The following is a 22,444-nucleotide window of genomic DNA, read 5'->3' as shown; positions in this document are numbered from 1 at the left end:
AGCTCCACGAGTCGCTGGGCGGGCTTGAGGCGGTGCTTCTGCATTCTATGACGTCAGTGGTCGACATATTCTCGTTTTCTTGGCCTGGTGTCTATAAAAGCTTTTCTTTGACTAAAAAGGAAATTTTCAGCTCTGAAACTTACAGGATATTCTTATGTCACGAGGAACTTTTATATATCAAAGGCTCAAAGGAAAGTTGATTTCTCAATTCATCACCCCTTTAATAGAACGTTACTTTTGAACGTTCCAAAACTAAAACATTTCAGAAAAAGCGTTCCATGAACAATGTATTAATAATAGGGCTGGGCAAATTAACGCGTACCATTAATTTTTTCACCTTAACGCATTAAAAATATTTAACGCAAATAACGCAGCGTCTGCTTTTATATCAATTTTTGCCTAGCGTTACATGATCACGCTCCTATTCATGTAAATGCTTCCAAGCGCGACAAGACACAAGAGAACGCGCTGTGTGTCAGTGTCCTGTCTGTGTGGCTGCGCCTCATGTCAGCTAATCGAGGGACACACACACACTCGACGCAAAGACAGAATCGCATCAGTCTCCTGCTCACATCGAGTTCTCTTTTGCTCTTGAACAAACAATAACAACAACACAGAGCATTTTGAGTATTCTCATATTAGGAGTCTTAAATTAGTTAAATAACGTCTTAAATGAACTTAAAGAGTTGTGAGGAAATGAGATGCGCGGGACAGCGCGTCAGATCCGCGTCATGTTCGTCAGCGGCTGTTCTTAAAGTGAGAAAAAGTCAGAATGTTTGCTTGTACCTATCCAGAGCGTTAGCTGGGAAGTCACTACCTCCACACTTACTTCCATTCTGATGGACTCATGTAAAGATGGGAGGATGTCGTCCACACTGCGGATCAGATCGCGCAACGTCAATCCTACCAACTGCCAAATAAGAAAATAATAACCTTATCAAACACAGAAACGCAAGCATTAATCATAAATGACCAGAAATTACATGTTCAATGTTTCCCTACCTTCACCACATTGACGTACTCTGATGCTGGTAATGTGTTGACATCGTTCTTCAGCTGTACCACGACCTTCACCATCTCCATGACGTTATGGTAAACCATGTCATCTGTGCGATCCAGTTCTGCTGTGGGCGCCGGCTATGATGGTCAGAATCAGTCGTGTTAATATGTGTATCAAATCCTTGCAAACAATGTTCATACGTGGATTTTATCAAATTAAATGATGAGAATTCTTCTTGTGATTGTGATTTAAACCATAACAGTAGTTACTTTTCAGTTTTTATTTTAATTTTAGTAATTTTTTTGTGTTTTTGTTATTGTTATTATAACCGGTATTCCCTGGTGGCTGTGGTCTATTTCAGCAGGATAATGTGCCCTGCCACAAAGCAAAAATGGTTCAAGAATGGTTTGAGGAGCACAACGAGTTTGAGGTGTTGACTTGGCCTCCAAATTCCCCAGATCTCAATCCAATCAAGCATCTGTGGGATGTGCTGAACAAACAAGTCCGATCCATGGAGGCCCCACCTCGCAACTTACAGGACTTAAAGGATCTGCTGCTAATATCTTAGTACCAGATACCACAGCACACCTTCAGGGGTCTAGTGGAGTCCATGCCTGGACGGGTCAGGGCTGTTTTGGTAGCAAAAGGGGGACCAACACAAAATTAGGTCATAATGTTATGCCTGATTGGTGTGTGTATATATATATATATATATATATATATATATATATATATATATATACTGTATATATATATATATATATATATATATATATATATATATATATATATATATATATATATATTTTTTTTTTTTAATAAGCAAAAATGCTTTTGGTTCCTATAATAACCCTGAACCATGTATTTTCACTTCTTAAAAAAATTACCAGTCTCTCCATTTTATTTGTTCCTTTCCTCTCAATTGGTGGTGCTGACCAAAGCTACTGCATAGTTTCATTTCAACTTCACCAAGACTGAAGTCTAAGGATATTTGGTAAGGGAATCTTCCCTCATCCTCTTTCTACTGACCCATTATCAAGGTGAGCTCAAAAGGCCCAAAGCTCATCAGGTTTTAGTCACAGAGCTCCGAGTAAAACCCGCCGCTTTGATTGCTGCCATCTGCTCGTCTGGAAACTTCCAAAGGACGGCTGACACCTTTACTCGACGGCTTCAAAAAGAGATTAGAAGTCTCTGCTGTCCTTCAACCCCGTCCCTAACCACATTAAAAGAGCAATTACCTGAGCGGACACCCGTGGGGGCTTCTCTGGGGGACCCTGGAAATGAGCTGAGAGCGAAACACAGCAAAAAACAAAGTGTGACAACATATAAGAAGCTTTACTATGGATCCTATAAGTCATCATTAAGATTGTGACAGTATTGGCTACTGAAATAATAAATATTAAAGGAATAGATCAGGAATATTGAATCATGTCAAACCAGTGGTGCATCAACAAGAGTGTCATTGTCATTGTTAACTAAAACTAAAAGGTTTGATAGACCTTTGAGCATAGACCTGAAAATTAAATTTAAACAAAAAAGTTGTTTTTGTGTTCCAAATTTGAGGTTTATATAAAAATGTTTGCCTTCAGTAAGATTTTGTTTGGGTGTAGTAACAACCATTTCCACTAGATGAAATTCATCTCCTTTTCATTTCCAATGCGGTCATTTCTGATTGTGAACAATGCAAGTGTGTGTATTTTTTTGAGGACCGTTTAACTCTTTTCGAATTATGTCCATGATTTTTTTGCGTGTGTGTTTACAAAGCAAGTGCCAAAACCTTTACCAAGTTTCGTACCATTCCAATTAAGTAAAACATTTGAGGGAAAAAACTAAAATATTTAGGTCAAAAAAGACCGAACAGCACCAGAGGGTAAATATTTGACAGATGAACTCGCAGCTCGACTGGACTCTTGATGTATTAAAAAGTGAAATGATTTTCCAGTTTTTGGACGCCGCCATCTTTGATATTACTTTGGTCGCTGTAGCTATTGTTACTGGTAAGAGCTAACGTGACTGACTCTTGTTGCACGTTTATACAGATCAAGGGGAATCAGAATACCAAATCCTGACTGGACGAGAGTAGGAGCTGGGGATGGAGGGTAAGGTAAATGAGCTCTGGAGAACACGATAGCTGCTGATAAAACTGAAGGAGCTTATATATGTATGCTGTGATAGATGTCGTATCCCTATAGGTAGACAGGCCTGCCAGAACTGACGCTACGCTTGATTTGAACGGACATTTTGATACAACAAATGCAGTTGTCAATTCCAAAAACTGACAGTGTCAACATAGCCTAAACTTTAATTTGAAGTAGTAAAATTACTAAAACTGAAAAATAAATTCAAGCTAAATTATATATATATATATATATATATATATATATATATATATATATATATATATATATATATATATATATATATATATATATATAAATCACTACAACGAAGGATTAAAATAAAAATATAAAAAAAGCTATAATAGTATATACATCTTACTAAAATGCTAACACTGATCAACGCAGCATTTTTGAAACTGAAAAGCAACTATTCATCACTCAAGGCTATCATATTACTTCAGATGACTTATGTACAGAGCACAAAATAATAGCATCCAGGTTTTTAATGATAACTGAATTTTGGGTGAAATATTCCTTCAATTCCTGATTAAGTACAATCTATGAAATCGTGTGTTAAAATGAACTGACCTTGGCTCGTCTCGTCTTCTGACATCTAAAATAGAGAAGAATATGTTAGCAGTGTAGAACAGTGGAAGACAACGGTAATGATGTGACAAAGACAGTATACAAGAAACTATATTTTTAGTATATTTAGTATATTACCACTTTAGCCTTTGTGTCGTCATTGGCAAATGGATCCTGAAAGAGAAATGGAGAAACATGAAAATGAAATGCTGTTCAACCTGACAAAGTTTCATAATGTGCGTATTTCAAGTGAAATAAGACAAAATATAGGACGTAAATACAGTGGGGCAAAAAAGTATTTAGTCAGCCACCAATTTTGTTCTCCCACTTAAAAAGATGAGAGAGGCCTGTAATTTTCATCATATGTATACTTCAACTATGAGAGACAGAATTAGAAAAAATCCAGAAAAGCACATTGTCTGATTTTTAAAGAATTTATTTGCAAATTATGGTGGAAAATAAGTATTTGGTCACAAGATTTCTGGCTCTCACAGACCTGTAACAACTTCTTTAAGAGGCTCCTCTGTCCTCCACTCGTTACCTGTATTAATGGTACCTTTTTGAACTCGTTATCAGTATAAAAAGACACCTGTCCACAACCTCAAACAGTCAGACTCCAAACTCCACTATGGCCAAGACCAAAGAGCTGTCAAAGGACACCAGAAACAAAATTGTAGACCTGCACCAGGCAGGGAAGACTTAATCTGCAATAGGTAAGCAGCTTGATGTGAAGAAATCAACTGTGGGAGCAATTATTAGAAAATGGAAGACATACAAGACCATTGATAATCTCCCTCGATCTGGGGCTCCACGCAAGATCTCACCCCGTGGGGTCAAAATGACCACAAGAACGGTGAGCAAAAATCCCAGAACCACACGGGGGGACCTACTGAATGACCTGCAGAGAGCTGGGACCAAAGTAACAAAGGCTACCATCAGTAACACACTACGCCACCAGGGACTCAAATCCTGCAGTGCCAGACGTGTCCCCCTGCTTAAGCCAATACATGTCCGGGCCCGTCTGAAGTTTGCTAGAAAGCATTTGGATGATCCAGAAGAGGATTGGGAGAATGTCATATGGTCAGATGAAACCAAAATAGAACTTTTTGGTAAAAACTCAACTTGTCGTGTTTGGAGGAGAAAGAATGCTGAGTTGCATCCAAAGAACACCATACCTACTGTGAAGCATGGGGGTGGAAACATCATGCTTTAGTTTTTCTGCAAAGGGACCAGGACGACTGATCTGTGTAAAGGAAAGAATGAATGGGGCCATGTATTGTGAGATTTTGAGTAAAAACCTTCCATCAGTAAGGGCTGATTGAATTTTAATTGAGGATTAAACGTGGCTGGGTCTTTCAGCATGACAATGATCCCAAATACAATGAAGGAGTGGCTTAGTAAGAAGCATTTCAAGGTCCTGGAGTGGCCAGTCTCCAGATCTCAACCCCATAGAAATCTTTGGAGGGAGTTGAAAATCCGTGTTGCCCAGCGACAGCTCCAAAAAATCACTGCTCTAGAGGAGATCTGCATGGAGGAATGGGCCAAACTACCAGCAACAGTGTGTAAAAACCTTGTGGAGACATACAGAAAACTTTTGACCTCTGTCATTGCCAACAAAGGGTATATAACAAAGTATTGAGATTAACTTTTGTTATTGACCAAATACTTATTCACCATGAAATGCATAATTTCATGGTGAAATTCCATAATTTGCAAATAAATTCTTTAAAAATCAGACAAAGTGATTTCCTGGATTTCTTTTCTCATTCTGTCTCTCATAGTTGAAGTGTACCTATGATGAAAATTACAGGCCTCTCTCATCTTTTTAAGTGGGAGAACTTGCACAATTGGTGGCTGACTAAATACTTTTTGCCCCACTCTACATGCAAGGGAAAGGAAAGTCGTTTAAACGTTGAAAATGTTATTTCCTAATTTTCTGTAAACATTCTGGTCCTGACTCCGCATCACCAAAACAGATGGTACTTGCTCCATGTTCGGCTCTGTGGCTGAGGCTGAAAAGTTTGTGAAGTACTTCAAGACGGACTGAACAGGTTGTTTTGCAGCGGGTGAAGTATGGGACAATTTTAACTGTAAGAAGTTTTAACAGTTGTGTATCATTTCCTATGCCAACCACTATGCTAATGTTTCTTGGTGTGGTAGGTTTCATCTCCTTTTATTTTAATTTCTTTATTATAGGGTTCTGTGGATTTTAGTTAGAATTAGTTTATGGAAGTTCAGCAATTGGATAGGGTAGGTGTGCTGTTTGTTCTGGCAGCTGGTGTCACCTGGGGGTTCAGGGGTTTTTTGGGAGGGTTTTTGTGCATCGTTGTGAATGTTAACCACGTTTGCGTAAAGAACATTTGCAGAAATTGAAACAAGACGGTGGTCTGGCTCTTCCAAATGTTCGCTATTATTACTGGGCTGCCAATCGATGTTGTCTGTCTTTTTGGGTGCATTACTCGGACAACAGGGAGCCTGCATGGGTGGGGATGGAGAGGCTCTCTTCTGACTCCTTGTCGCTGCCGGCTGTAATTGGTGCATCAATTCCGCTATCTAAAGGCCTGTTCACACCGGGACGATTTTCGCACGCATTTATCGCCGACGTTTAACACCTCGGCACTAAACAATGGGCGCCAATGTGAGTGTTCACACCGACGCGCAAAACGGCAGGCGTAAAAGCGTCATTTTAAAAAAAACGCCTCGGGTTCGTTTTTTTATTTTGACGCGGCGCGTAAAAAACTGTCCGACCAATGAGATCGGCGCTTTTGTTCACGTGCCTGGAGCTGCTGAAGTGACAGTAAAACACGACTTGGGGGCGCTCGAGCACAAAACGGTCTTGCCGAGCACACATTGATACGACGAAGAAGTAGTAAGTAGACAAAGAAGAAGATGAACTGCTAATGCTGCTTGCCAGTTAGCAAAAAGTGTGTGAATGGTTTTGTCCATCTACATAATATGTCTATGGTTTTGGCAAGCACGTAAATACTGTCTCTCTTCTCCTTCTGTGTGACAAGTGAGTGTCAGAGGCTTAAAGTGCCGCAGCACCATCTTGTGTACCGGGAGCGCATCGACTGAATGTGCACGTTCACTCGGCGCAGCGCCAGTGAAAATCGCTTGGGTGTGAACACTCAAGACGCGCCGAAAAACGGCACGAAAAACGCTGGCGATAAGCGCGCGCGATATTCGTCCCGGTGTGTACAGGCCTTAAAAACCTGACAGTTAGCAACCCTATTGTTCAAAATTCTATTAAAATATGTGTTCAGTTTCGAAAACACTTTGGTCTTTTAAGGATGAGTTTGTTAACTCCAATAGCATCTAATAACTTTTTCTCACCATCAATGCTGGATGCCGCTTTTCATGGGTGGCAGGGGCAGGGACTGAATTTTTTTTAAAGGGGTGGTAAACCACAATTTCACTATTATAACTTTAGCTAGCGTGTAATGTTGCTGCTTGAGCATAAACAACATCTGCAAAGTTACAACGTTCAAAGTTTAAAGCAAAGGGAGATATTTGCTTTTAAAGAAATCAGTTTCTAAGAACTACAGCAAACGGCCAGTAGGCGACTACACACATTCCTCCAGGGTTGGTGACATCAACAGGCTCAATATTTACATAAACCCCTCCTCCGAGAATATTAAATAAGGGAGGGTGAGGCCATTTTGTATCGCAGCGCTGTTGTGGTATAAGTTAGTTAGGCTGGAGTGTTGTTGCCGCGATGCCGAGGAAACGCTGTTATTTCCATCCGGATTGCAGGTCTGGGGTACTTGCTCTGTTCAGCCTTCCTTGGGACGGGGGTGCGTTGCAGAGCGTTTAACACACAGCATGTTATATGCACGTGTGTTTGAGTCAGCGGGGAATCAGGCGCGCAGGGCTCTCTGCAGCACATCTAACAGAGGAAAACATCCACCGTCTTCGCGATTTCAATGCCGGATTTGCACAACGTCAGCTGCGTGAAAAAAACACTGCCGGTGCGTGGATGCACGACGCGCGCGCTGCACATTTCACGGAGGACAACACAAACTTCCACAAACTTCGCGAGTTCAATGCCAGATTTGCACAACGTCAGCTGCGTGAAAAAAACACTGCCGGTGTGTGGATGCACGACGCGCGCGCTGCACATTTCACGGAGGACAACACAAACTTCCACAAACTTCGCGAGTTCAATACAGGATATGCACAACGGCTTGTCCTGAAAGCTGGATTTACAAACAGAAGCTGTTTACGGGCCACAACCTGTAAGTCTGATTTATATTTCATCGATGTGTTTTCCTGTAATAGGTTGTAGCAAGGAAGTAAACAGATGACAGCGCTGTTCTGCAAACCAGTCTGTTAATGCTCATTCATACTTAACGTTATCCGACGAACACCTAACGTTACAAACACTAACGTTAAAATCTCAACAGCGAACTTGGCATTAGTGTAAATGATTCTTTGATTAGAGCTTTTATGTATTGTTTATCTTCAGGCATGCTAAACATGGTTCTGTGTGTGATTTGGCTAACTTACTAGTAAAGCCAGTGCTTAGTGTTCGTTTTGGGTTAGTTCTTGCGACAGATATTTGGCTATAATCGTTCTAAAAATACAAAAGTAACAGTGCCATTCAGTAGCGATCATTATAGATCCGCAGTCTTTACACTTGAGGACTGAACAGGTTCTGCTCGATCATCTTCACTCAAATGTTCTCATATGGTTTTATTGACGCCGACCAAAGCACAGCCTCCGGTAAGGGGCGTGATGTTTCCGACAACCGTGCACTGCGGTTAGCGAATCAGAACACACTAGGCCAGCTAACAAATCAGAGCCCACTGCGTATTTTTGAGGGACTGGCTTCATACAACCCGGAGAGCATCAGACCGTTTTACAAGGAGGGACAGAGCAGTGTAGAATAAAGGTCAAATATATGAAAAATAAGGCAATTTTTTTTTAAACGAAGCATGAACACATGTTACAGTGCACCCCACAAACACAGTCAAGCCTTCAAAAGAATGTGTTTTACCACCCCTTTAATGATTTATTTATGGACAACAAATTTGCAACCTTTCAACAGTTGTCTAATAAATACAATCTATCAGCTTCTAATTTTTTTTAGATATTTACAGGTCCGGCACTTTATTTCAGGTTCCATCCCGGGGTTCCCTGACAAACCTCCCAATAGCGTGATGGATGATGTGATGATCTTTAACCCCACCAAAAAAAAAGGCTATTTCCACAATTCTCGGTTTGATTTCACGTTTAGACTCCCCTTCTATGTCTATTAAGAAGTCCTGGGAGCAGGATCTACAAATTAGCATCAGTGAATCAGATTGGAATGACGCTTTGAGGAAGATTCATTCATCCTCAATATGTGCGAAACATTTTCTTATTCAGTTTAAAGTGGTTCATCGGGTACATCTTCATAAATCGAAATTAGCTAAGATTTATCCTCAACTTGACCCTACCTGTAATCGGTGTAAAACAGCAGAGGCCACTCTAATACACATGTTCTGGTTCTGTCCTAAACTACAACAATTTTGGGGAGGTATCTGTGAAGCACTGACTTGTGTACTTGGAGTCAAAATAACACTGAATCCATTATTATTTATTTTCGGGGTCAATACTGAGGGTTTAGCATTGCCTGCTGGGGGTCAGAGGCTCATTGTTTTTTCAACTCTGTTGGCTCGACGCTTGATCCTGCTGAAATGGAAGGATGCTGCCCCACCCACGGTGCCACATTGGATCAAAGATGTGTTGTTCCATATAAAACTGGAGAGGATTAGATTTGTCTTGAGGGGTTCAGAAAAGAAATTTGATCAGGTTTGGAGGCCTTTCTTACATTTTTTTGATCAACCATCTACAAAGGTACAAGAGTAACTTAGTTTTGTATAGTATATTCTGGCTGATTATCACTGTGGGACTGTTCTTTTTGTTCATTTGTATTTTTGTGGGTATGTGATTGACAGCGGGCACAGGGGATTGTGTTTTTGTGGGAGGGTTCCTAATTTATTTATTTATTATTATTTTTTGTATTGTATTGTTTTGGTTTTGTAAGTATAACATTTAAAATTCAATAGATATATTAAACACTAAATTTATATAATATATGAATGATGACTTTTAATGAATATAATATATTCATATAATTATTAAATTAATTGACAAAACTTTGCTTTTAAATTAAAATAAATATAATACATGCATTCATATATATATATATACAAAATGCTTTTTATGCTTTTAAGTGTGTAAAATTTTTCAACTAAACATCGAAATACATCTAAATAATAAACTAAATTAACCATTTAAACTAAATTACTGATCAAATTATTGATCTAAAGCCCACACTGTCACTGTATGATACTTTAAATTTTCCCAGAATGGCTATACAGCTGAATAAAATTATGCTGCATTATTTTCCTGTTTAACACTGTAAAGCTGCTTTGAAACAATCTACATTGTTAAAAGCGCTATATAAATAAAGTTGACTTGACTTGACTATTCATTTGAGCTCTCTGAGAACCTACAACTATTAAGTATATTTCTTTGATTCACATCATGCATTGATATAGTCAGACATTTTCTTTCAGCGGCCTTCTCAAACTTTCGCTGCAGCAGCAGTGTTTATTCCTGCCTTGTAAATGCATTTAATTTCCTGATATTTTTTCATAATAATCAATTAATCTTCAGAAGAGAAGTGAATTGCGCGTCTCTCTCGCAAGATCAAATTGACACCTCTCCATGTTCGGTGTGATTGGCTATTCGCTGCACGTCACACTTTAAGGTGCACACACTTCAGAGTTAATTGCAAACTCTGGATCAAACCTGAGTTGACAGAGAATGTTTATACCGAGCTTTGTGAGACCGCTAAACCTGGTTGGATTAAACCAGGTTAGATTTATCTGGATTTGTCACCTCTAAACCTACTCTGAAACTCAGAGTTTGTTAAAGGTCCCATGGCATGAAATTTAATATTTAACATTAATATTAGTTACCCTAGCCTGTATATGGTCCCCAAGTGGCTAGAAATTTCTGGGTTCTGGGTGTCCTGCTCTGCCTTTGAGAAGATGAAAGCTCAGACGAGCCGATCTGGAATATTTCACCCAAAATTCCTCTGCTTTGCCCACCCAGAGAATTTGGAGAAAATGGATTCAGTTTATTTTAGTCACAATGTCAGCACAGTAGGGCTTCCACTAACGACTATTTTTATATCGATTAATCAATCAACTAATTTATCGATTAATCTATCAACTAATTTATCAATAATTTTCAACAATTTTACTTACAAACATTTAATTTAACTTGCAACTTTGGCATTCAGTAGTGTAGGCCTACTATAAAAAAGTATAAATGTAAACAAACCCTAGACAAAATGTAAAACTAAAAGAGTAAAAATATAAAAAAAAGGTACAAATTTGTAAACCAACATAACAAAAAAAAGATTTATATTACACTGAGAACTACGCCCACTGGAGGGGAACGTAATCAGTGACAGGAAATATAATATATAAAAACTGACATTTGTATATTTGACTAAACAGTGACAAAATGTTTACTGCACACATATGCATACTGAGTGTCAGGATCCAAAAATGTACCCTATTCTTCCTGCTGAGGCTTCACGTCTTATTGCCCGTCTCCACTTTTGTCTCCTTAAACGCACGTTTGTCACATATCAGCTTTTAGACATTGTTCTGTTTTTTCTTATAAGTCCGAAATGACAAGGAGGCCGCTTCACGCAATTCAAAATCAATGGAGAGCGTTGGATTGTTTCCCCTGGTGTGGGCATGGCCTAAATACGCTCTGTCCCTATGTGCTTTTCTGTTGCTTTCTTTTTCCTGAGCTGCGTGTAATTTGTAAAAGTATTCGAGAGGGGTTCCACATGTTACAAAGTTTGTAGAATAAGTCAGGGTCGGCGCGACTCGTGTTTATTCAGAACTCTCAGATACAAACAAAATAAACTCGTGCTCACAATATAACTTTCTCAGCAATCTTTCTCCAGCTCTCCCTCTCTCTGGTCCATGAGTGCCCAGTCTGTCTCTCACTGGCAGTGCTTGCAAACCTCGCTAAACCACGCCCCCTCCGCCACATAATCTAATACTCATTTCAAATGCAAAGATGTCAGCCAATCACAACAGTGGGCGTTTTCACTGCAGTCTCACAGCAGACACGCCCCTTGAAACAGAGCATTCAAGCCAGAGGGCTAATATCAGGATATAAAAAATGCATTTTATTTCTAAATTATGACATTTTGTGATGTAAAAATCATACTAAAAATATAAGTACACCTCAGGAAACATTATAAAATAATTTTAAAAATCCATGCCATGGGACCTTTAAGAAAAATAAAAAAAATCTTATTCAGAAAAATAGGCCTCAGATGGCTTTCTATTAACGTTACTGGAAGAATGTTTGTTCATAACTTTAAGAGAACCTTGCCAGAACATTAGCCAAAGTTCTGAGAATGTTCTCCGTTAGCTGGGATGGCTCTGACGAGAGACATTACTAATGACTTACCAGAAGCTTCTCTTCTTTCTCCAGCCACTTGTTGTCCTCAAGCATTTCCTGTTTCTGCCTCCGTAAAGTATCCTGCACACGCTGTTTGTCCAGTTCCCACAGCCGCTGGGCATCTTCCTTACTGCTGGGCTCCATAAATCCATGATCCTTCACAAACACACAGAAACATTCACTCACATGAGCTGCGGAGGAGTAGTTTTGCCGCTTTCACTCAATGTCTGTTATCGTCCATCAATAAGCTAAAAGTACTTAAAATATTGAAATTATGCAGTCTTTAAAAAGGAAAATGTGCCAAAAATGTCTTCTTGCACCAGTGTTCTAAATTATTATTTTTTTAATTATTAATATTACAACAACAACAAAAATTCAGTAATTAAAATAAAGCTGAAATAAAATAATATTAATATGAGACAATGAAAAACCTAGAAATTATGCCTTGGCAACTAACTGAAATAAGTACTAAAATGACTAAAACTGAAATAAATATAAATCTATAAACCTAAATAAAAAAAATGACAAAAGCACATAAAATGTATAAAACTTAAATGAAAACTAAAAGATAATTATAAATATTAATAAACACTATACTAGTATATGTAACATCTGCCATCCATTCCTCCAACCGCCAGAGGGAGCCATCTCCTGAATATTGAATACTGCCCTTTCCTCTTGCATCACTTCCTGTTCATACCTGTTATAAGCCATGCTGTTTGTTCATCATGTTGCGAAGTATTGCCAGTTTACCCTGTCTCTACCGAGCGTTTCTACTCTCTGTTTGTCCATGCCACGTGTATGATTCTCTGCCTGTTTTTGACCACGACTTTAGGATTCCGGATTTGAACTTGTTAACTATCAGGCCTGCTACTGCTGTTATTGACCCTATTATTGTCTGTTGACCACTGAGCATCCTTTTGTTTTCACTACTTTGTTTAATAAAGCACCACATATGGATTCACACAGCCAACCGAGTCAGTCTACGTTACAGTATATAAACAAAATCTAAAATAGCACTCTCTTGGACTATACCAATTTGTCAATAAGCATTCCTGTAGCTCAAACAGTTCATGGCGCAAGCAACGGCAAAGTTATGCATTGCAAAAACTGATAGAAATGTATATACCTTGAATGCAATGTGATATGTGCCAAATGCATAAATATAAATGCAAATGTAGTTCAATCAAATGCTGAATAAGAATGTCCCTCCCTCAGAGTTATAAATACCACCTGCTTTCGACTAGCATTAGCATGTAGCAAATCATAGTTCTTCTGTGTCTTCTGTTGCTGTAACATTCATACTTTATTTCCTGTCACATCCATGAATAGGTTGCAACGGAAGTGGCTGAAACTGAATCATTGCGAAAGTTTTTTTTTTAGTCTATGGCACAAGCTGCCATGGGTGTTTTTGCCAGGCTGTGATGTAAACTAAACTGTGCCTACTTCATCAATGCAACTTTGGCTCGCCCACTGGGGATCCTTAAGCTACGAATGTGTTATTTATTTTCAACAATGTGAATGTCTCGGTTGAGCATTATTTATTTGTATTTGGTACATTTTACTGTGGATTCTTCGGTAAATTAGTTGCAATTTCAGCACAGGTTTTGCAAGCACACTTTTACAATATGGACTCGACAGTAATGCCACAACATGTAAGTAACCGTGTTAATTATAATGCCTAATCGGTGACCAGTGATTCTGATATGTAATGATTAATGAATGTACAGTAAATGAATGTACATCTAAATATAATGCTAAAATTAACACTTTTCACGATTAATTAACCTTGAGAGCTGTAATAGTAAAAACGTGCTAAAACTTTTCGAAGGAGTTCCACATGTAATACTTAGCTACACTATATTGTCAAATGTATTGGGACACCCCTCCAAATCATTGAATGTGGTGTCCCAATCACTTCCATGGCCACAGATGTATAAAATCAGCTCAGTGAGTTCAAGTGTGGTACCGTGATAGGTTGCCACCTGTGCAATAAGTCCATTCGTGAAATTTCCTCACTATGAAATATCTAAATATTCCACGGTCAACTGTTAGTGGTATAATAACAAAGTAGAAGCAATTGGGAACAACAGCACCTCAGCCACGAAGTGGTAGGCCACATTAAAAAAATTTTAATCACAGAGCGGGGTCAGAGCATGCTGTGGCGCATAGTGCGCAGAAGTCAATAGCTACACGGCTCCAAACTTTGTGTGGCCTTCAGATTAGCTCAAGAACAGTGCGTAGAGAGCTTCATGGAATGGGTTTCCATGGCTGAGCAGGTGCATCCAAGCCTTACATCACCAAGTGTAATGCAAAGATAGAAAACCTTTGGGATGAATTAGAGCGGAGACTGCGAGCCAGGCCTTCTCGTCCAATATCAGTGCCTGACCTCACAAATGTGCTTCTAGAAGAATGGTCAAAAATTCCCATAAACACACTCCTAAAGCTTGTGTAATGCCTTCCCAGAAGAGTTGATGCTGTTATATACAAAATAAATTTGAATTATAGCTGCAAAGGGTGGTCAACTCCATATTAAACCCTACGGATTAAGAATGGGGTGTCATTAAAGTTCATGTGCATGTAAAGGCAGGCGTCCCAAAACTTTTGGCAATATAGTGCATTTCATATGCAAAGATATTAGCCAATCACAGCAGTGGGCATTTACACTGAAGTCTCACAGCAGACATGCCCCTTCAAACAGAGCGTTCAAATCAGAGGGCTAAAATCAGGGTAGGAAAAATGCCTTTTATTTCTGAATTTTTATGAACATTTTTCATGTAAGAATCATACTATCATTATAAGTGCACCCCAGGAAACATTCAAAGACAACGCAGTTAATGACCCCTTTAAATACTGACATTTTGAACATTCAAAGAATATTCAGAAGTAACGTTTTCATGATTTAATGGGAACGTTAGAAAAACCTTCTTAGAAAATATTCTTGTTATCTGGGAATTTTGATATATTTTTAGAAAACAAGATGCAATATTAATTTAAAGGGTTCACCCAAAAATGAAAATTATGTCATTAATTACTCACCCTTATGTCGTTCGACACACGTAAGACCTCCGTTCATATTCGGAACACAAATGAAGATATTTTTGTTGAAAGCTGATGGCTGAGAAAGGCTTCAGATAGGCCTCCATTGACATTCAGTACATTTTCACTCCCAAGACCGATAAAAGGCACTTAAAACGTCGTTACAAAGTCCATCTCACCACAGTGACTCTACAATAATCTTACGATGCGACGACAATAGTTTTTGTGCGCAAAAAACAATCAAAATAACACCTTTATCCAACTTGTAATTGCCTTCCGTGTGTGCCTCCACGACGCATGCGCGAGAATATGACGCAGATCCGGCGTTCGGACAGATGACCCAGAAGCGATTTGTTTACAATCAGAGGAAGACGCGCGTATCTCAGCTGTTGGATTCTACATTGATCGTGCTTTAGGTCTTGGCGTAGTTCTCAAAATGGGACTAAAGTGCGCATTTCATGGATTCCCGAACCCCGGCGCTACGTCATATTCTCGCGCATGCGTCGTGGAGGCACACGCGGAAGGCAATAACAAGCTGGATAAAGGTGTTATTTTGATTTTTTTTGCGCACAAAAACTATTGTCGTCGCATCGTAAGATTATTGTAGAGTCACTGTGGTGAGATGGACTTAGTAACAACGTTTTAAGTGCCTTTTATCGGTCTTGGGAGTGAAAATGTACTGAATGCCAATGGAGGCCTATCTGAAGCCTTTCTCAGCCATCAGCTTTCAACAAAAATATCTTCATTTGTGTTCCGAATATGAACGGAGGTCTTACGGGTGTCGAATGACATAAGGGTGAGTAATTAATGACAGAATTTTCATTTTTGGGTGAACTAACCCTTTAAGAAATGTTGTATTTGTACTGGAAAACAAGACAAAATGCTTTTTTTGCATTGAAATGATATAGGACACACAGGAGCAGTATGTTTGCACTATTGAAGGCAGGTGGCGCTCTTACCCCCATACTGCCACGGTGAGGGGACAGCGACAGGGTTAGTGTGCAGCCGGACATGAGCGCGGACAGTTGTGCTAATGCGCAGAGACTCGGGCAGCTGGAAAGTATGCCACAAGAGCAAGAACACACAGAGAAGCAAAACTAAACCACACGCTAAAACACATTTCACACAATGGCATGCATAACATGGCGGTTTTGAGCACAAATGCAGAAAAGCGGGCCAAAACCACACGTACTGGAAATGGTGTGACGACCTAGATAGATGTGACCAACATGAAGCTGTTTATAGTTAGTCTACAGTCTATTTTAAATGCATCATCCACAGAACAAAATACAGGTATATTGCTTAGGAGTTTGTCTTTTATTGCTCCGGAGACGTAATGGAAGTTAAGTTTAATTTCAGTATCAACATTGTCTCAGATGTTTGTCTTAAAATTTATTTGAAATAGATACAAAAAAAAGCTATAAAATTAACGTAGATAGCAGCTTTGATGAGAAAAGTTTGAGTTCATATTAAGATCTCAGAATATGAGATTTTGCGGAGATCTCTTCTGAGTCTTTTCTCAGCAAAAGTCTCTCCATTTCATTTATTGACGTCTATGAGAAAGAAATGAGATATTAAAGAGATACGTTTCCTATGGACCTGCATTTTAAACATTACAATGCATATCTACTTATGACTACAAATGGGCTGCATTTTGTCCAGTTAAAGCAACTACAGATATTATAGGAGGAAAGATCACCTGCCAATGTAGATGTGGATTGAGAGTGTTGAATCCTGATGATTTCATTCTTGATGGCTTTTCATAAAACAAGAATAGATATGAAAAGAAAAAGAGTGAGTATGAGAATAGTATGAGAAAAACAGTATGAGAGAAATAGAGAGTGAAAAGACAAACACCTTCGGTGGAGCGTCAGCAAACGGATTTATGTTTATGGAGCGGGTTCTGGCTCTCATGTCATCCACCTCCATTTCCTTCTCCATTTTATGAACATCACTGTGGGAAGCAAACAGAAAACGGTGGATGTTATAGTTTGTATAATTTTTACACTTATTATTTACATTTTATTTTAATTTGTTTTAATTTGTAATTTTTAGTTATTTTCATTTTTTAATATTATAATTCATTATTTAATATTTTAATATTAAATTTTAATCCTGATTAACTTATAGTTTATTTTATTTTCATTTTAATATATTTTTTACATTTTAACTTTTAAAAAATTAAATAAAAAAATAGATTAAAAAAAATAGTTTGCAGGTGCATTTGAAATGTTATAACTCAGAAAGTTGAACTGAAATGACATTCATTACAAGATGATGAGTATGAATTATCATATGCAGTAAAAGACAACAAGCAAAGGTTTTGCCAAAAACTCAAATGACTGGCAATTATATACAGGCTGAATTCTAATTCATACATAATTACATAATTTAAAACAACAAATGAAGAAAAAAAACAAAAACTAACATATGTGACGTGATGTGTCAGGTGATTTAATAATGTAGCATTTCATTTTTGAAAAAAATGGAGCGGTTCCTTCTGCTAAACAAGCGATCTCGTGATTCAAATTTAGTTCCTAGCAGTAGTGACGCGCTTAACTACATTTTTCAGTAGCACTTTATCCAGCAAGTAGTGGTGTAGTGTGACTAAAAGCTACATGGTTCTGATGTGAACGAGCCTGTGGTGAAGCGGAGCGGTGTGACGGACGCTCTATGAATGCACGCTATATGAAGGGGCTCCATTCATGAACTCTCACCGGTAAAACAATGTTCACTCAAATCCCGCTCAGAGATGACATTTATCTGTACTGTAAGCTGTAACCTACTATACTTGTTGTAGCCATTAAACAATGCATTTTGTTTCATATTTATGTTTAAATAGCCTATTATAATGTTATTTTTAAATTTCATCTAGGCTATAGCCTATTGATTATGAAAGGTGCAAAAGTGTCTTGTTTTGTAGAAAGCCTTTCTTTAAAGTGAATTTCGTTTTGTATAAATTGTATCTTAATTTCAATCAATGTTTTAATTGCCTGGATTTAATAAATAAGAAGCAAATAGACTATAGCAGACAATAATCGTGACATGGAGGCGCGGGAGCGATCACTGTCATTGCACATGAACTGGAGCGCATCAAATAAATGAACCAAAACTCAGCAGGCTACTTGCTTCACAGACATGAGAAATATGTGTATAGAAAGCTTTAAATGTCCACTTTTAAACAAAAATATTGTAAACGAAAATAGTTAAGCAAAGCACACTGTTCGCGCAAGCAGTTCAGAGCGGTTCTGATCAGATGCTGCGCTCCATCACTGCATGTGCTGTGAGTTTAACCTGCATCTTTAGACTAATCCTGACTGCATACATTTTGTTCTCGCACTGATGTTAAATTTGTACCCATTTTGCACTTTGACACCCAGTTTGAGATATAGGCTATATTTGATTACTCGGATAGTTCAAAATCAAAAGTACAAAATCAAATGATTACCATTGAAATGACTGGGAAATAGTGTCCAATAACCCTGAATTCACCTACACTATTTGTAATCATAATTGCATTGCATTATGTAGCTGGAAACCCCAAATATTATAACCTTATTCATTAACAATTCTGTTTATTTGTAACATAACATTCCGTTATTTGTAACAATTTCATTGTAAAAAAATAAAATAAAAATAAATACATTTTAAAAATGTAAATGTAGCTGGCTACTTTTTGATTGTAGCTTTTAGCTAACTACTTTTTCAAAAGGGTAGCTGAATGTAACTTAAAGGGTTAGTTCACCCAAAAATGAAAATTATGTCATTAATTACTCACCCTCATGTCGTTCGAGACCCGTAAGACCTCCGTTCATATTCGGAACACAAATTAAGATATTTTAGTGTAAAGCTGATGCTGAGAAAGGCTTCAGATAGGCCTCCATTGGCATTCAGTACATTTACACTCCCAAGACGGATAAAAGGCACTCAAAACATCGTTACAAAGTCCATCTCACCACAGTGACTCTACAATAATCTTACGATGCGACGACAATAGTTTTTGTGCGCAAAAAAAATCAAAATAACACCTTTTTCCAACTTGTTACTGCCTTCCGTGTGTGCCTCCACGACGCATGCGCGAGAATATGACGCAGATCCGGCGTTCGGACAGATGACCCAGAAGTGATTTGTTTACAATCAGAGGAAGACGCGCGTATCTCAGCTGTTGGATTCTACATTGATCGTGCTTTAGGTCTCGGCGTAGTGCTCAAAATGGGGTTAGAGTGTGCATTTCATGGATTCCCAAACCCCGGCGCTATGTCATATTCTCGCGCATGCGTCGTGGAGGCACACGCGGAAGGCAATAACAAGCTGGATAAAGGTGTTATTTTGATTTTTTTTGCGCACAAAAACTATTGTCGTCGCATCGTAAGATTATTGTAGAGTCACTGTGGTGAGATGGACTTTGTAACGACATTTTAAGTGCCTTTTATCGGTCTTGGGAGTATAAGTGTACTGAATGCCAATGGAGGCCTTTCTGAAGCCTTTCTCAGCCATCAGCTTTCAACAAAAATATCTTCATTTGTGTTCCGAATATGAACGGAGGTCTTACGGGTCTCGAACGACATAAGGGTGAGTAATTAATGACAGAATTTTCATTTTTGGGTGAACTAACCCTTTAACTAGGCCTACTTTAACTTACAAGTAGCTTGTAAAGCTACAGGTTTCAGAGTAGCTTGCCCAACACTGGTTCCTAGTAAAAACGAGAACAAACTTATCTCAGCCAGAGGTCGTGAATGGTTCAGAAGCTGATTGTATGGAGTCTGTCACAGAGCAGTCCGCTGATGTTTGACGTGTGTGCAGAAACGGCAGCTAATCAATACACGTAGTAGAGCGAAGGCTTTGGATGTTCAACGCATCATTGATACATTTTCCGTCAAACACAACAACCGTCGCATTGTCCTGATTTGAGACTGTAAATATAGTAAGTGATTGTTGTCGCCAATTTGGTGAATACTGATATTATCCCCGGTGCTATGGGTGCTGTTTAATGGCATATTGTCCTTGACTAGGGATGGGCATGATTAATCGACGATCGATAATTGATCGTTAAGAATTTCGTCGATCACGTTAATTTGTTATCGATTAATCTAATGCATTTTTTTTTTATTTTATCTAATGCAGATTGCGTTGCGTAGTGTGAGTCTTGAAGCAATTAAATGAATTTCACTGTGGTGTGAAGTTCACTGCAAACATTGCGATGCCGTGTATAAGTACAACATGGCCACGACACAAATGATGTAGGCTACCACTTAAACAAAGTGCATCCGTCCCTGGTTAATGTCGGTGGCGGTGCATCTTGATCTCAGTCTCAACTTAGCATCAAGTTGGCGTTAGCACGGACTCGGAGCTGTGATGCAGCCGTGATAGTCATTCCAAAAATTATGCTACATATGTTGTTAGGTTTATGTATATCCCAGCCACCGCGCGCCATTATTTTTAATGGAAAGAGACGTGCGTGTTATCCAAGCATTGATGGCAAGGAAGGCACCTTATACTACTTGAGCGGCACATATGAGGTGTTATGATAAATTGTGACATTTTATATTCTATTGTTTTTTATGAGTTTAATAAAGAACTCTGTCTCGTCTTCGGTCCAAACATACCATCATCTATAAAGAATGATCCACTTTGACGCATTGCCACATACAGAGACGATCGAAAAGTTTGAATCTTCATGTGATAACTCAAAAGTTTTTTTTTTACCACTTCGTTATTTTGGCTTGGAATTTCGTTTGTTGGAAATATAAACTGAATTTAGAAATGCTTTTGAAATGAAAAACTTTGCGTTTAATAAACAAAATATATTTTTGAAATGAAGACGCCGTTTGGAGTGGAATGCAAAATAATCTGTTCCCAGAATCCACAGCCTTTGCCGTTATTGTGAGTGTACACAAATAAAAGTAGACAGTTTACTGTTTATTATAATTATGTCTTGCACTTATCTGTAGTATGGCTAGACATTATGGAGTATTGTGATTTGTTTCTGCGCTGTCATAAAGGAAAACATCCATCAGAAGGCACAGACGACTTCGTTGGACAGAGGGTTAAATAAAACATATATGAAACTAAATAGGCTATGTTAAAATATTAGGCTATTTTGGAACAAACGAGGTCTCTGTTTAAGAACGCCGGCTCGCAGCTGCAGGTTCCGCTGCTTTAGAGCACCGCATATGCACGCACATTATATGTTGTTTGCCTAACTGAACGTAGTTTAACTGTCTGTGTATATATATATATATATATATATATATATATATATATATATATATATATATATATATATATATATATATTATATTATATTATATATAATTGCGCAGCTCTCCTGTCAATGATCTAGTGCCCCCTCACACTTATCCCACTAAAGCCTTATTTGATCGGTGAGTGATGTAGTGACTGTTGCGCTTGTGACAGGTTGCATGTTACGGAAAGAACGAGCAGAGAGAGAGAGAGCCCCTCCTCCGGCCGCGCGCACGCACTCTCACTGTCTTCAAACTGTCTTGCTCTCCCTCCCTCACGCATATTAATCAAAATCAATTGAGAATTGACACGTTGGTAAATAGTGGGAAGACCGAAGTTTCACGTGGAGCATTGGGAGATTTTTTTCCTGAATTACCGCTGGTGTTGCTCTACAAGAGATTAAGTTAAGTGCACCCAAGCATTAAATGACTAGGTTGTAAATTGTTGGTTACTTTTCAAATTAAGGATAGTACAGTCAGTGTGCATTTTTTTATGCTGCTTGCTTGTTGCTACTGTGTGCAATAGTGTAATTATTTTTATTTATGCTTAAATATTCTATTTTCAGCACTGAACTCTTTTTTTATTTTTATACTTGTTCTACCTCATCTGTTTTTACTATTTGTTAAATATAGGTTTTTTTTGTATCGGTCGATCCCTAATTATATATATAAAAAATCACATTCATTTTATTTAAAAATATGTAAAGTTTTATTTGGGTTAGAATTAGAGCCGTTTTGAGCTCTGAAATGTGAACATATGACTCTTTAAGGGTTAAAACTGACAACCCTATAGGTCTTTGATGCCAGCAGTGATGTACCTCAGCTTACATACTAGGTCAGTGAAGCTGGGTCTATTTTTATTTTCATAATTTTCATTATTATTTTAAAAAATATATATATTTTTTTTAAATAATTGTTTTGAATTTGTATTATTATTTACATGTTTAATATTCATTTATAATAATTTAAATATATCA

General features: G+C 38.2%; 1 protein-coding gene across 2 annotated transcripts in view; it reads right to left on the bottom strand.

The window, feature by feature from the left end:
• Positions 1-22,444, bottom strand: part of ptk2ba (protein tyrosine kinase 2 beta, a) — a 45,266-nt gene that overhangs the window by 3,843 nt on the left and 18,979 nt on the right. Inside the window, exons 23-30 of one of the 2 annotated variants that reach the window (XM_079832347.1) lie at positions 17,083-17,179; positions 16,925-16,981; positions 12,196-12,342; positions 3,844-3,879; positions 3,709-3,733; positions 2,239-2,285; positions 1,003-1,137; positions 830-910 (exon numbers count right to left, since the gene is read on the bottom strand). In XM_079832347.1, coding sequence (XP_079688473.1) covers positions 830-910; positions 1,003-1,137; positions 2,239-2,285; positions 3,709-3,733; positions 3,844-3,879; positions 12,196-12,342; positions 16,925-16,981; positions 17,083-17,179 — 625 coding nt within the window. The remainder of the gene's footprint in view (positions 1-829; positions 911-1,002; positions 1,138-2,238; positions 2,286-3,708; positions 3,734-3,843; positions 3,880-12,195; positions 12,343-16,924; positions 16,982-17,082; positions 17,180-22,444) is intronic. The other variant, XR_013817706.1, reaches the window with a different exon arrangement.

Source organism: Gobio gobio, assembly GCF_949357685.1.
Source record: "Gobio gobio genome assembly, chromosome: 13".
In the NCBI taxonomy this organism is placed as follows: Eukaryota; Metazoa; Chordata; class Actinopteri; order Cypriniformes; family Gobionidae; genus Gobio; species Gobio gobio.
The sequence above is the reverse complement of the archived record's forward strand: the minus strand, read 5'-3'. Positions and strand labels throughout refer to the sequence as shown.